The 15,991-nt window shown below is 38.7% G+C and overlaps 1 protein-coding gene across 1 annotated transcript in view; it reads right to left on the bottom strand.

Moving 5' to 3' along the window:
• The window catches only part of CSMD1 (CUB and Sushi multiple domains 1), a 1,869,137-nt gene that overhangs the window by 504,064 nt on the left and 1,349,082 nt on the right, over positions 1–15,991 (bottom strand). The window contains exon 10 of the mRNA XM_049095299.1: positions 12,951–13,072. Coding sequence (XP_048951256.1) covers positions 12,951–13,072 — 122 coding nt within the window. The remainder of the gene's footprint in view (positions 1–12,950; positions 13,073–15,991) is intronic.

Below are 15,991 nucleotides of genomic sequence, written 5' to 3'. Positions count from 1 at the left end.
TATATATATGTCACTCAGTTTGATCGTGGTAATCACTTTACAATGTTTATATATATTGAAACATCATGTTTTATACTTTAAACCTATACATTTTTTTTGATAAATATACCTCAATAGACCTAGAAAAAAAAAGCTCTGCAGAAATGCATACGATGACTTTGAATAAACAAAAATTAGATATATAATCTTAATATGTTGACTCTGATGATTGAATGTCATTGTTATAATAAATTTCATTTTTCAGTTCAATTGTGCCATGGTAACCTCTGGTGATTGTATTCTTTTTTTTTTTTAAGATTTTATTTATTTATTCACGAGAGACACAGAAAGAGAGAAAGAGGCAGAGATACAGGCAGGGGGAGAAGCAGGCTCCATGCAGGGAGCCCGATGTGGGACTCGATCCTGGGATCCCGGAGTCACGCCCTGGGCCGAAGGCAGGCGCTAAACTGCTGAGCCACCCGGGCTGCCCTGGTGATTGTATTCTAAAATAATGCTGCTCAAGTTTTACATTTTGAAAGATGAGGAAGAGAAAAAAGAAGGAGGAGGAGGAGGAGGAAGAGAAGGAGGAGGAAGGGGAAGAGAAAGAAGAGAAGAGGAGGAAGAGGAGGAGGAAGGTACATATTGAAAATGATAGGAAACACCTTGAAAACTATTCTGACTAGTTTATTATGAAGTTTGAATTGGGTGCAGTAACACTATTGGCAGGTATTTGCTGGAAACACAGTTGGGTTGAAGACGACGACAGCTGGAGCAAACCAGACTGGAGTCTGAGAAGGGTCAGAGCTGGGAGGGCAGGGAGCTCGCTGCTGCAGTGACCCCATGTGGAGGTGAAGGCAGGTCCACGGAACGGAAGGACCCAGAATAGAAAACAGGCAGGACTAAGTAGTCCCACAGCTGCTGCCACGATGAGAACCTGAAGCAAACTCAACATTGTGTTCAGGCGAAAGACTAACTGTCCAGTCGCTAGAAACAGCCAATGGGAGGAAGCACTTAGGTTCCACTGAGTTGGTCGGGGCTGTTAGCTTAGCCCAATTACATTAACTGGAACACTGAATGCTTCAGAACATCCATAGATGGAAAATGTTGGGAAAGAGTAAACCCACAAGAGAAGCAGACGTGATTTGAACAATAAGCCAAGAGAGCCCGACCTAAGAAAACAGAACATTCTACATGAGTAGCCAGAAAAAAAAGAAAATAAATAAATAAATAAATAAATAATAAATAATAAATAAATAAATAAATAAATAAATAAATAAATAAAAAGTGAGGACACCAACTGTTATACCTTCAGGAGAAAATACTCTGCCAGGATTCTCCTAACGAGCGGTAGATGAAGCAATGGGGGCCAGGGCCATGGGGGGAAGAACCCCCAGTGCCCCTGGTGTGATGAGGGGAGCCATGGGGAATGTCGGGTGTCACGGAAGGGCAATCTGCAGGCAGGCAGTGCTGAGGGAGGTCCTGTGTGACGCCGTCAGGACTGGTTGCAGAGCCCACGGACGAGCCACAGCAAGCACCACGAAATGTGAGCAAAGCCTGCGCAGAACTCGGCCGGGAGGGTAGAGAAATGCTTCAGGACAGGAAGGGAAAACAGGGGCTTTAGTGAGCAGTGCCAGGTAACTGAGGTAGGGGGTGCGAGTGGGGGTCCTACACCAAGGGAGAAACTTTGGTAAAATTTTCAATGCGGAGCTACATGGAGGTTTTCATTTCATTCTAGAGACACAGCAGAGTGTACAGCTGGTGTGGAAAATGATGACCGCAGCCTGGATGCTCTACCTGACGATGCACCTAAATATTCCCAAGGTCACGTCTCCAATGACGGGGTGTGGAGGCAGGCTGAGGTCTAGCAGGGCGAGACGGCAGAGGCCCGGTGTGGGCGCTTAATGATTTAGGTTGGATTCATAAGCCCCATTTTGAAAATCCCACATCTGAAAGAACTTAGTAAAAGCTTGCTTCACTGGAGATGTTACATAATTGTTGCTCTTCCTCCTGAATCCTGCATCAAGATAAACTCATTTTGCATATAAATTTAAAATATATATCTATATATATGCTTGTTTCTGAGGACTTTCAATTCAAATTGAGGGTTTTTTTTGCAAATGTGTGGCAATCATAATTTATTTTTGCATCTTTCATTCATTTATTTATATACATACGCTTATACACACATATGTATAGTAAGATGTGGAAGTTTGGTGTCAGACATTTTTCCATGAAATACATAATACATAATATATATATGAATTTCCATAAAATACATATATATAGATACATATATATGTATGTATGTGTAGTTGAGCATTGTAATCATTATATTATCTATACAGGTCTCTGCAAGTCAGTCAAATGTGATATTAAAACTGCTTCCATAAGGCAGACATTTGAACGGGTCATGTTCTCCCAATGTTCATGGGAGAATGTTAAAACTGATGATTTTAATTCTGATCAAGGACATATAAAGTCAGATATGAGTGTAGCTAACAAAGTTATGCTTTAGGTATTTTAAAACCTGTTTTATTCCATATATGCACTTGTTGCATAAGACCCCCCCCAATACCGAATAGCACCAGACATTGAAACTATTCAGAATCATAAATGCCCTCCATGGATTTTATAAACATGAAATATTTAATTAAGAACACTTTTGTTCATCATGTTAGAATTTAGAAGTGATCCTGTGAGATAATCTGATGGATTCAGTCATCTAGTAAAATGTGTCATGTGAAATACAAGCCTTTTTCTCAACAACAAAAATCCCTATCACAAATAAGTTCAAAATCACTTCATTGACTTCAAGGAAGCCACATGGGGACTAGCTGTCTCCTGTTAAAATAATAATAATTTGCATTTTTCCCTTGTAAGCACCTTAAAAGGAAGGTAGGAATCTACTTTTCCTGTTCCACCTCAGAGATTTACTGTTTCAAGTACAGCTGCTCAGAGTCTGACCACAGAGAGATGGCCGCAGGGTACCCATCAGCATGGCGCCCGCTCCCCCTCCACCCTCCACCACAGGGGCCCCACTAGAGCTGTTGACAGCTATCAACACACTTCACACTTCGTTGGAAATCCGCAAAAACAATTACCAGGTCATTAACACAGTCTTTGAAATACACACGTCAAGCCATCACTTAGAGGATTGTGAAGACAAGCAGAACACAGTACCCAGACCTTTGGAATGTTCTCTTTTTAAGTCTGCACATTGGTGGGAATCACCGAGTGGCTGTCAAAAATGTAGACCAGCTAGCGTAGGGCAACGTGATGTGGGGAAGGCTACTACTGCTTGCAAAATACTAACCACAACTCGAGCTTCATAATGGCAGATGCACCTCTTGTATTATATGTATGATATTCTGATGAAAATGCTATTTTGTTTACGTGGAAACATACGAATACAATATATTTGGCGATTTTTAGGACCCAAATTATATATAGATGTGTGGGATTGGTAGCCAGGAAATAGCTATTTAATATTAAAAAAAAAATTATGGTGCAAACCTCTCTGCCTCCCCAGTGACATAAAATCATAAATGCTTGGTCATTTTTACAGCCATTTATTCAAAATAATTTATTAGTCCTCACAACAGGCCATCTACTGTGCAAGAGAGTAGAAATTCAAAGATGTCTTAGGCATAGGCTTATTTGTAAAAGATAATTTAAGTAACTCATTTCACTCGAATTTAAGATTCCTAAAATGTACCTTCACATTTTGTACCATGAAGAAATAAACAATATACTATTTAATATACTATTTAAATATACTATTTAAAAACCATGATACAATTTTAGCTATTAGCAAGCTAGGAATTGGTCACACAAAGCTATTACTGATTGGGGAGTTTTTTCTATATTTTAGGAGATGTGACCATCTCTGCTTCTATTGAAATGTGTGGTCAGATTCTCCAAAAAAATGTTCAGAGTGTGGGAGTTATCTTTTTACAACTACACACAGTGAAATAAAACAGCACTTCTTCTACTTGTGGACATTTTCCCTTCATAGGGTAATCTAGGTCCTTATTTACCAGGATAATTATAGTTTTGGCTATTTCCAGCTTAATTATTAACACATTACACTTTAAAAGAGTTTTGGTTCAGATAATAAATTATATGGTCAACCCATTAATTAGCTTTTTGGTTTGCAGGAAAGTATAGAACCTCCACCATAAATCCAATGATGAGGATTGTTTCAATAATTAATAATACCACATTTCACCCTGATACCCAGTTTCTGTTCAGGGAGTATGACAAGGCTCACAGGCCTGCAGCAGTACAATACTTTCAAGATCTGAGAGTTTAGTAGAATGGCTGGGGAAATAAGCTTGCAGAAGCAAATGGTAAAATGAGAGTGGAATGGTGTCAGATGCCCTGCCATGAAAGACGGATCTCATGAAAAGGGCTTTTTCCCACAGACCACAGACAATTATTGAGGATATAATGCTAAAGAACAACAGAGTTGCATTTTACCTTTGTTCTCATTGCTGTAGAAATGCGGGCATCTATGCATTGTGGTGAGAGTTCCCATGAACACAATTTTAGCACAAGATACATATTTGGGAAATAAGTATCAAAATTATGAATGTGTGTGTATTATTACTATAATTCTAATTCAAGGATTTAACCTACCCAGATAAGTTGCTAAAAAAGTGAACATAAAGATGCCTGTAGAAGCATTGTTTATGATTACGGAGAATGAGGACAGTCTACGCGTTTAAAGGGAGAGGCTGAAAAAAAAAATAAAATAAATAAAATAAAAAAATAAAAAAATAAGAAAAATAAAGGAAGAGGCTGATAGAATAAAATACTCTGTACCCATTAAAAATAGCAATTTGTATTTGGATGTATGTATATACACATACACATGCAGATATATATATACACACACACAAATATATATTCACACTGCATCTACTATTAAAATGAATTATATCTGGATGTATATCAGATATACATTATTACATAATAATAATATTATTATTATGTAATAAATAATATATTATGTATATGCATTACATATATACATATATAAGCAGGATATTATAAAATAACAGCAATCTGTAAAACTGTGGCCTAACATCTAAAACTAAAAGATGCCATTATGAAGAACAAGGAGGAGGAGGAAGGAAGGGAATAAAGGAAAGCTATGTCTTTGTATATGTTTGTGGTTAGAAACATAGAGATAAAAGCCTTAAAAAAGCATGCAGCAACAGTTAGCACGGATCATCTATGGAACTGAAGCATTTAGTTCCTTCGCTTTTTGCTTTCCAGTTATCTGTATCATTTGATTTTGCAGAATAATGATCACATATTCATTTTATTAAATACACATTGATACACACATTTAGTTTCTAGAAGAGATAGTTCCCATTTGTTGTGGAAGATAAATTAGGAAAGTGGAGAATGGAACAAGACGAACAGCTGAGGGGGCTCACGGCAACACACACTGTGAGGAAAACAAGAGGCCGACCTAGACTAGCTAGGTGTTAGAACAGTGGAAAATGGAAAAGGGACAGTGACTCCAGACGGTACTTAGGGGTGAAGGAAAGATGCTCAACTAGAAGTGTCTGAGGATAAGAGTCTAGAATAAAGGTAGTTGTCTCAATTGCACGACAAGACGAGGGGATCAGAGAAAGCCTGGAGGAGGGACAGCAGATTGGTGAGCAAGAGAGAGCTAATTTTCTCTGTATCGGTCCACTTGCAGGGCTGTTAGGATGCCCCAGAACTGCCCTGGGACCATCTGGACTGAGGCCACCATGTTCAGGTAAGTTGATTAGATAACTGATCATTCTCATCAGTGAAGAGAGTCCTTGAAGCATTGGAAGGTGATACTATAATAGTAGTAGTGACATTAATAACTCAGAGGAGTTTCCGTATATGCTCGTTCACCCGATGAACGCAGAAATACCATTAGGTTCTCTATTATCATCATTGTTAAGATTGTTTGGCAAATGAGGAAACTGATAGAGAGATTTTATGGCTTTCGAAAACCACACAGCTAGGAAATGGGCAAAGGCTGGAGCCCAGGTCTTTAAGCATCGCATCTGGTTCTCCTTCCACGATGCCACTGCTCTCCCTGCAAGACCCCAGAGTCATGCTTTTGGGGAAAGATAATTCCCAAATTATAAATATCTCTTAAAGTGAATGGGAGAAGAAAAGGAAGTATATAGAGGCCAGAGGGAAAGGGGAATGAGCTGGAAGGATGGTAGTAGCACTCACTAGAGAGTTCTGTTAGGTCTGAGTGTCCTCGTGCCAATAGTGAATTTCTCTCAAGATGTATTTTGGGTTTTTTTAAAGATTTTATTTATTCATTCATGAGAGACACAGAGAGAGAGATGGAGGCAGAGACACAAGCAGAAAGAGAAGCAGGCTCCATGCAGGGAGCCTGATGTGGGACTCGATCCTGGGACTGCGGGATCACGCCCCCTGGGCCAAAGACAGGCGCTTAACTGCTGAGCCACCCAGGGATCCCTCAAGATGTATTTTGGTGGAAATCAGTGGACCATCATGGGCCTAGCGTCCCCGGAAAGGGACATTTTGCTATGTGCCTCCTTTATTTGACTTTATCTAATTAGTGGTTTTGTTGGCTGACTTTCTATCTCTTCCTTCTGTGGCGGTATCTCCATGTAAGCAGAGATTTTAGCAGCTCTGTTCACCACTGTTTGGCAATTATAAAGAGTGTGGGGCTCAAAAATACACTGAATAAGTTTTTATTGCTTTTCCTACATGTATGATCACTAATGTGATTAAGAAAATCACTGAAAAGAAGAAAATAAAAAAAGGAAATGTGTTAGATGCAGGGAGTACTTAATACATAATAAAAGGCAAAAAAAAAAAAAAAAAAAAAAAAAAAAGGTGACCACTTCTAAGATACGAAACCCTAAGTGGGAAAAGAAAATTAGTTATTTCTGCCTCCTTTTCTCTAAAAATACACACATACACACACACAACTCAGAAAACAAAACTTTCTGCCATAATGACCAAAATTCAATATTTCAAGGAAATTCTGGACATGCAATCATTGAAGTATCCTCTCCTAAAGCCACTTTTTATATAAAACAAGCAAACAAACAACTCAGTAAATTATGTGGACTTTTCCCCCAGTAGTGTTACCTCGGTATTTTGTTTTTCTCTGTTTCTATAGACAAGCATTATTTCAGCCTGTATCTTCATTGACTCACACCAAGCAAACCGTTGCCAGATCTTTTGTCTAAAACTTCGCAGTCTGTTTTTCTTTTCTTTCCTTCATTGTTTTGTTTACTTTTTACTGTGGCCTGCAAATTACCTACTGGCAGATTAGTTGTTCTAAAAATGCCGTCCCCATCATGTACTCATGTATACGTATTTATCTACACGTGTGTACAGAAGTGTGTGTGTGTAATTCATGTTTGGGCTTAAAATGCACGCAAACCAAAAGCCCAGACCTTGTTTCCTATTTTATTTTGGAGTACCAAGAAGAGACAATAAAAATAACTGCATTTGGTTTAAGGGGGCAGTCGTTGGAGTGTTGCGAGGAAATCAGGGTAGCGGGAAGAAGGGAGTGCAGGCTCCCCTGCGGCAGGCGAGGAAGGGAGCCAGGAAGGGCATCTTCAGAGATTTGAGGAGAGTCTCAGGAGCCAAACTCCGTTCACGAGCAAGGTACAGCTATGAAGCAGTGGTAATGGGATGAGGTTGGCTGTAAAGGGGCCGCCGCAGAGAGATGAACATACTGGAGAGACGACAGGGATGACACAGCGAGTTAGTACCAGGATTAATGATGGTGGCCAACAAGCACCAAGGGAGCTCGTCGTGCACCAGGAAGCAGAGCTGGCACGCAACCTGACTTTCTGCAGAGGTGCTCCGTGCCACACGAGACACCCGAATGGGGCCATTAAGTAGGGCGCATCATGGCCCTGGGCGGGAAAGGTGTCTGTGCGGGGGAGGACGAGATGCTCAGGACAGCGTCACCACCGACATCATGCGTCTGATGCTCTCTCCCAACTGGGAATCCCAAATGGATAAATAGAACCTATTGAATGGCATCCATTCAAAGTCCATTTCAAAACACTATAAACTATTACACATAATATTTAGTTCACCCTAACTTTAGAATAATTTGAATGCAAATGAATGCTTTTTCCATACCTGTATGAATTTTTACTTCAAATTATGTAACAAAAAAACCTCCTGAGTAATAAAAGTTAATGCTTCTTCCCCAAAAAGGGATCCGATACACAGCTGTACTTTCTAATAAGCAATAACTTTAAAGCAATGTCTGTTTTTTTTCTTTAGAAAGTGAAAGTTGTGCATTAAATAAAAGTAATGCAAATGTGTGAATTGCTGTAAGTAATCACCTGTTCCCTCAACACCTCTCAAATTCATCTTCTCTTCTCCAATCCTGACACCACTGTCCTGGTTTAGCTTCATATAATCTTTCATAATTATAACAAAGTCCTGATATTTGCTGCTTCCAGTCACGTGTCTTTCAAACCTGTCCACCCGACTCTTGGCAGAGTGATGTCTCCAAGGCGTAAGCACTGCAATGCCATCCTTTTCCTCTGTTTCCCGACACCCATTGTCCTTAGCACAAAATTTAAGCCCTTTTTCTGCCCTTCAGGGTCTCATTTATGTCTTTGTAAATGTAGCCATTAATACTAGTAATGAAGAAGAGGGAAGACAAGGAAGGAGACAGAGAGGAGGAAAAGGGGAGAAGGAGGTGGAGGAGGAGGGAGAAGAGGACGAAGAGGGGAAGGAGGAAGAGACAGGAGCAAAAAGGGGAGGAGGAAGAGAGAAGGAAGGAGGGGAGGGAAGGGCCGAGCACTTGGCAGAAGACGGTCTAGGTGCTTCAGGCTCATGTCACATTCTTCACAAGGGCCTTCGTCAGGATCTAACCATGCTGACACCCTGATCGCAGACTTTCACCCTCCATAACCATGAGAAATAAACTTCTTTGTGCAGAAGGTACCCCATCTGTGGGATTTTTGTTAGAGTAGCCTGAACAAAGTTCAAATGCTCAAAATCTTTGAAATTCTCAGAGTTTGGCATCGATAAAAATGCTCTCTAAGGAGCTCAAACGAAAATTAGGCACTGAAATTATGTCACCCCTGATTGCATTTGAAATAGAAATACACCTATGTGTACATATACGTATGAAGATACAGACATACACCCGTGTATCCGTGTAAGGACCCTAAGGGAAGCTGTCTACGTTTAATCTCCCCAACGGAACCACATGGCTGAACTTTTCAGAGCATTTGCTTATAATTCCTCTAATCTATAACTCACCCACCATATATTACTTTCTCTAGAATTTGTTCATGCAATTTTTTCGTGAGTTTCACCTGAGAAAGCTGAATTATTGAATGCATATATAATGAAAAACATTAATCAATATTTCATCATGGAATTAATTTTTATTGACTACCAGACTAGTATGGCAGGGGCAGTTGTACTTGTGTGTTTAGAAATCTGCTTCTCTATTAAACAGATTCTTCTTTAGGACTTTTTAAATCAATTATTTATTTATTTGAGAGGAAGATAGAAACCGAGAGAGCGTGAGTGGGGGAGGAGGAGCAGAGGGAAAGAGAATCTTAAACAGATTCCACACTTGGACCAGAGCCCAATGCAGGGCTTGATCCCAGGACCCTGAGATCAGGACCTGAACTGAAAGCAAGAGTCAGATGTTCAACCCACTGTGCCACCCAGATGCACTGAGGAAATTGTTTTTTTGACTTTCTACCTAGAATATACTACACAGCAGGATCTCCTATCATATATATATATATGATATATATGATATAGATATATGATGTGTGTATATATGATATGTGTGTATATATATGCACACATAAAATATATGTTTAAGAATTATTAGTTATAATTGATATATTATTTAATATATAATTTGCTAGATAATATATTAACATATAGTATACATTTAATAATAATGTATAGTGTATTAATATAATTAAGAAAATTATATATTTACATGTATTTTTGAATAGATTTCTATTATTCTTTTTAAGTTGACATTCCACAATATGACAAATTGTAATACTCATGACCAAGTTTCCCATGGTAATTGTATTGTATGAGCAATTTTATGTTAATGCTTTGCATAAACTGACGCATGTCACTTGATTATATAACAATCAAAGCAAATATAAGGCCAGAAAAGTCTATAAATCACAAAGAGAGGATTAACATTTCAACCAAAGAGGAGTTTATTAACTAATCTCCAACTGACACTGGAAATTGATTTTAGTTTTCTATTCTATCTTGTTTCTTAAAAGTTTGCAAATCAAGTCAAACACACAGATTGAGGTATAGCAACACCTCTTATCTAGAATCCTCTGTTAATGCTTCCAGCAAGAGTCATTGTCTGGAAACCTTCATATAACTGCTCTTCTCTCCTATGCACAATATGTAATATACCTTCATCACCATGTGCTTAATCGGGAAACCCCCTTATTTGGAATGTCTCCCAAGGAATCAAATTAGGCCTAATTATACTTAATGGCAATGACTGCTTCTTAATTTGGATGGTAATTCTGCTTAATTGAGATGCCTTCAGGTGTCTAAGTGGTGCTCTAGTAAAGAGTATTGGTGTGTATGAGTGCATCAACCTGGAATGTCTTGTTTCTTTTCTCAACATTTCACCAGAATAAATGAAGAAAGGCAAAGAATTTACTGAAGCAATAGAACACAGGATTCCTGAAATTTAACTTGTTAATTGTTGAGTGTTCAGAATCAACAAAATGTATATGAAATCATTAGAAATATCTATTTAACTGTGTACAAAGATGAGAAAGAACCTGAAATGCCTAGAATGAGAGAAATGTGTAAATCCAAACAGCATACGTTCATTATTTTATTTATTTTGCAGTTTGGCCACATTGAAAAAATCAGCTTCAAAATGTCAAAGAACACACCTTATGCATTTTAACAGATTTTTGTCCCCTGGAGTCTGGTAAAACAGGAAAATAATGGGATCCAAAATATATCAAACACAAAATATGAATCTGATGATAACCAAAACCTCTTTCTTTGACATTGTGCTTGCGTACATGTGGTAGACACACTGGTTATCATAACCATCAGCCCTGCCTTCTGGCTTCCAGATGGTTCTTTCCTTAGGCACCGTAGGAGCCGGACCATGGGCATTTGACTCAGTTGGACCTGAAGGGAAGTCTGCTCGGGACATTCTAGAAAATTTCTTTCATTTTTGAGAAAGACATGCCCCATTTCTTCATTGACCATGATAACGTCATAGTCATCTTGTGACCTCAGCGGGGCGAGCGTTATTACTGCTCTGGATACGGAGCAGGAAAGAGAGGGCAACACCTGAATTGTCAACAAGGTTCCTGAGCTCCCAAATGAAACCTGGAATCTCTCTGGCTCTACCCTTTTGTTATGTGAGATGTTTCTTAAAACTTCTTATAACACCTACAGCTGAAAACATCCTATCGACACACTGAATAACCTATTATTTCATTTCCATATAGCACCCCTCCCAGTGATAATGGAATACATAGCTGCAGAAATAACTGACTTTCTTGCAGAAAAGAGAGCTAATAAAGTGCCATCACAGTGCCGTGAAAGGAAACCCAGGTCCTCATCCTGCTCTAGGAGCAAAATAGCTGTGAAATCTTTAACAAGTACTTTACGTTCCATGGATCTCAGTTTCTCACCTGTCAGGTAAAGGGTGTTCAGACAATAGAAACTCTAAGCTTCCTTTTAGATAGAGATTTCATTTATTCTAGTAGGTATGGGAAAGAAAGAAACTCAAATATATAGACATATCTGTAGTATAAAAATATTCATGATTAATCATATGTGATCAGGATTTAAATGAATTTTGAAAATACTATAAGGGTGTTAATCAAATTTCTTGAAGCTTTAGCTTGGAGCCACTGCCTGTCCTATCAGAACACCATAAGTTTACTGTTTTTTCCTTGCAAAAGACTTCAGTACTTTAAAGCCCTTTATCCGACATTTAGAATTACAAAAATCCCTATCATTCATTACAGCGGAAGCCCACTCCATTCTCCAACTGACACAGAGAGAAAAATATGCCATCAGCACGACTCTCTTTGACTCTATTTGGCTTCTCTGCATGATATCATGCATATCCCAGATCTCAGCAGCTAACAACACACTTGTGAATTCCAAATTTACCTCTACCAGTTATATCCACTTGAATGAATATACAGCAGGCACCTCACTCTCATTATGTCTAAAACCAAACTCATTATCTCTTCCCATTAAAAAACAAAACACAAAACAAACAAACAAAATAAAACCAACAGTGGTTCGTAAGGCCCTTTCCCTGGTTCCAGGTAGGGAGAAATTATATTATTCCAAAGTGGAACAATTTGGAGAATAAAAGAAGGTCATTATTAATAATGGTGTGGGAACCGCAGATGTAGGGCAGGGTGGCCCCGGAGGGGCTAGAACATATGTTCATTCTGGTAAGAGTTTCACCATCCCCCACCAGACCCATTCTTGGCTCTTTCTTGATTTCATTTTGCCTGCACAGTTACTATACCATATCCTTAAGAGTTGCCAAGAGAGTAGATCTTAAAAGTTCTTATCACAATAAATCTGTAACTACGTGAGATAATATGCATTAACCGTTTAGCAAATAATTACATTATACACCCTAAAGTCAAACAATATTATACATCAATTATATTTCGACAAAACTGAGGGGCAAAAGAGAACATAGACCTCCAGAACCAGTAAGAGGCAACCAAATGAAGAAAACTTACTTTCTATTTGAATCCTAGACTGGTCTTCTGATAAATGTGGATACACACAGACACACACACACACACACACACACACACAATGCTTGAGCTTGTCATCTCAAACAGCAAACTGTACGGGTGCATGACACGTACTGGCTTATCCATCTTAAACTGTTGTCTGAGTCAAAGTATTGATTGCATCAGCTACACAGAGGTGGAAGGTGGAAGCCTTACCTTGTCTGGATCCGTTGTGGTAATGACCCACACACAGTGCGCGTTGTCTTCGTACTGAACTGGGTAATTAGGGGATGTAATGATGCCACTGGGTCCCCGCAGATTTGATCCACATGTTCTAGCTAAAAATACATAAAGGTGGTGTTACTTTCTGCAGCATTCTATCTGTGTGGTGAAGACAGAAACACGGACGATTGAACTACGTATTCATTAATGATGATAAAAAGTGGTTCATGAACTCAAGTTGGTAAAGGAAGTTTGCTTAGCCCTCAGGACCCTTGTTTGGTCTCTGCAACTGAACCCAAGGCATTACCGAGGTCACAAAATGACCTCGTTCATTCTGTCAATCACCCCGGCCAATGTCAAATCAAATTGGTCCACCTCAAATCCTACTCTGACTCAAAGAGAGTCTGCATACACATGTGGCTAGACACGGATGTCATAGATGGAGGGGGAACACAGTTCAGGGAGCTCCAGGGACCCCCACTGTGCCCTACAATGTAGGACAACTTCATCTTTTCCACTGTAAATGAGGACAGCGGGACAGATCATCTCCAAAGTGTCTTTCAAGCTTTAGATCCTATTCTGCAATCAACTATGCAAATTTCTTTACAGCACAATGCAAACAGGAACTTCAAATATAGTTGACAATTTAAAGCAAGAAAATAGACACAGTGACTGTAAAAGGAAAGAAAAGGAAAAAAAAAAAAAAAAGAGAAACTACCTTAAATTGAAAGACTAAGCACATTATAGAAATGACATAACCCAACAAATACGACTGTTTTTACTCTACAACAAATATTTCAACTGACCTCCATCTTAAGAAAGATTTATTTTTCAAATCAATAGATAATGTTTAGAAATCAAATGCCAGCTTGCAATGCAATCCAGTCTTCACATTAATAATTTGAACTGGGTTTGAGAACAAAGTAGGAGAAATGGATTTCACAAGAAAGAACTAATGTAAGGGAAGCTCTAGTTCGTTTTCCTTAGATTTCCTATCACACAAACTGATTAAACTGTCATCCAGTAAAAAATGAATCCTAATCAGAACCCATCTCACCTTTGTTCTTTTTCTTGGCTGAGCACCCACTACAGGTTGGGCATTGTTTTGGGAGATTCAGTCACAAAATTAAGAGAACAGGACTCTGGCTTCTGGGAGCCATCGTATAGCTGAGGGAATCAGGAGAAACCATTTCACTGAGCTCCTTCTAACAACCCCCAGGAATATAACACAAATCATACCTATTCCTGATAACAGGCCTTTATTATGATGATTAACTGACAGATCTATCTTTCCTACACGGTTGTGGATTTCTTGACCTTGGAAAAGCATCCTTCTCTTATCGTTAACACCCATATCCAGGGTCTACACAGTTGCTGGCAGAAAAATGTGAAGAGTAGACAACTTTTCAGTTGTAGGATACTCACAATGAAGATAATCAGCTAAAAATTAATCTGCCATACATCAATTAACAAAAACACGGGGGTAACCAACGTTTACAATATCGGCATGGACTTTGCAAATGGACAAGGTTTCTTAAGTAAGATGTGTAGGACAAGATTACTTAAATAAAGCGTATAACAGATGGCCTGGCTTTCAAAATTCAGTAGGTGGTCCTGGCTCGAAAGGTCCTCCAACAGGGAGCTAACTGAATACAAACAAAAACATCCAACTCTGCATTCAAAGGATCTAGTTTGAGGAACATGTTCTCAGAAAGGATTATGAGCTTCCAATGTGAAATTTTCCTAAAGCTCCTTGTTAACAGCATTCATCGGGAAACGTTAGAAGTTAACACTAATAAATGTTGAGTTACAATACCTTTATGTCACATGATCATTCTTTGTTAAATTTCAAACTGAAGAGCTGATACAGACATAATGTCATGTTACTCGATAAATATTTTTTGACTTAATTTTGAATTAATAGTATCAAAGTGCCATTCTAAGTATTTCAAACTTCAAAAAAACACATCTGAAGAGTGAGTGAGTGCAGTCAGGGACTAATTTGTTACAACCCCACTGACAATTTGTGCCCATCCAGTCATTAGCCCCAGCTGTCACTCTGCTGGAAGGTTCACCAAATCTGACATCCCGCCAATGGCCTTGCGTCCCACGCGTCTGCTTTGAAGCTTGACCCTTAACTTGACTTATTCAAATTGCCTACCAGCTCTCCATGAAATTCATCTCACCATTGCTTGGGGAAATATGATTTTTAGTGATTATATAGTTTAGTGAGATAACCATTAGTAAAATATTTGTAGGAAAGGAGTACATTTCCCACAGTTTTGTTCATATTTAGGACTGGGTTTCGCATAGTGACTGATGAGTCCAGTCTCTTTGGAAGTATTTTTCACCAGAAATTGTCAGATTAATCTATAATTTTTTTTCTTTTTGTCTTAGAAGTGTATCTCTATTTTTGTGATGTATTTTTTCTAATCCATTAACTTTATCTTTCCCATACTTTTAGTCAAGCCATCAAATAATTAGCAGAAATGAAATATGTGGGAAAATCCAGGGCATATCCCCTCTTTTGATGATTAGAACAACACCTAACATTTGATCATTTTCCCCATAAATACTTGTAGTTTTTAAATAGTAGAACGGCCTCAAATAACACAATCTAACTATAATTATTTAATTATAATCCTCCACTTGAGGAAACTGTTAAAAACAGCTAGGACCTTAGTCTTTGTGCTTCTAAATCTTCCCATCCTCATCATCTGCTTCTTTATTAAATGATGATACTATCGTCATCACACCAATCATGATTCATTAAGTGTTGCTTTCATTATCAGGGCCCTGCTACTAGTCAAGGATAATTCTCAGATTTTGCACTGGCAACTACTCAAAGTTCAGTCATCTCTGTGTAGAGTCTTTACTGAATAATAATGATGTATTTTGATTTATCACAATTTCTATGTATTATTTATCCAGGTGCACATGGTGCTTGCCATTGCACACTGGACGTTGTCTGCTGAATCTCCTGCAGACAGTCTGTGACCTGTTTTTTGTTTTCTATTTTGTGGTTCTGTGGTGGG

Source organism: Canis lupus, chromosome 16 (genome assembly GCF_003254725.2).
Source record: "Canis lupus dingo isolate Sandy chromosome 16, ASM325472v2, whole genome shotgun sequence".
Taxonomy (NCBI): domain Eukaryota; kingdom Metazoa; phylum Chordata; class Mammalia; order Carnivora; family Canidae; genus Canis; species Canis lupus.
The sequence above is the reverse complement of the archived record's forward strand: the minus strand, read 5'-3'. Positions and strand labels throughout refer to the sequence as shown.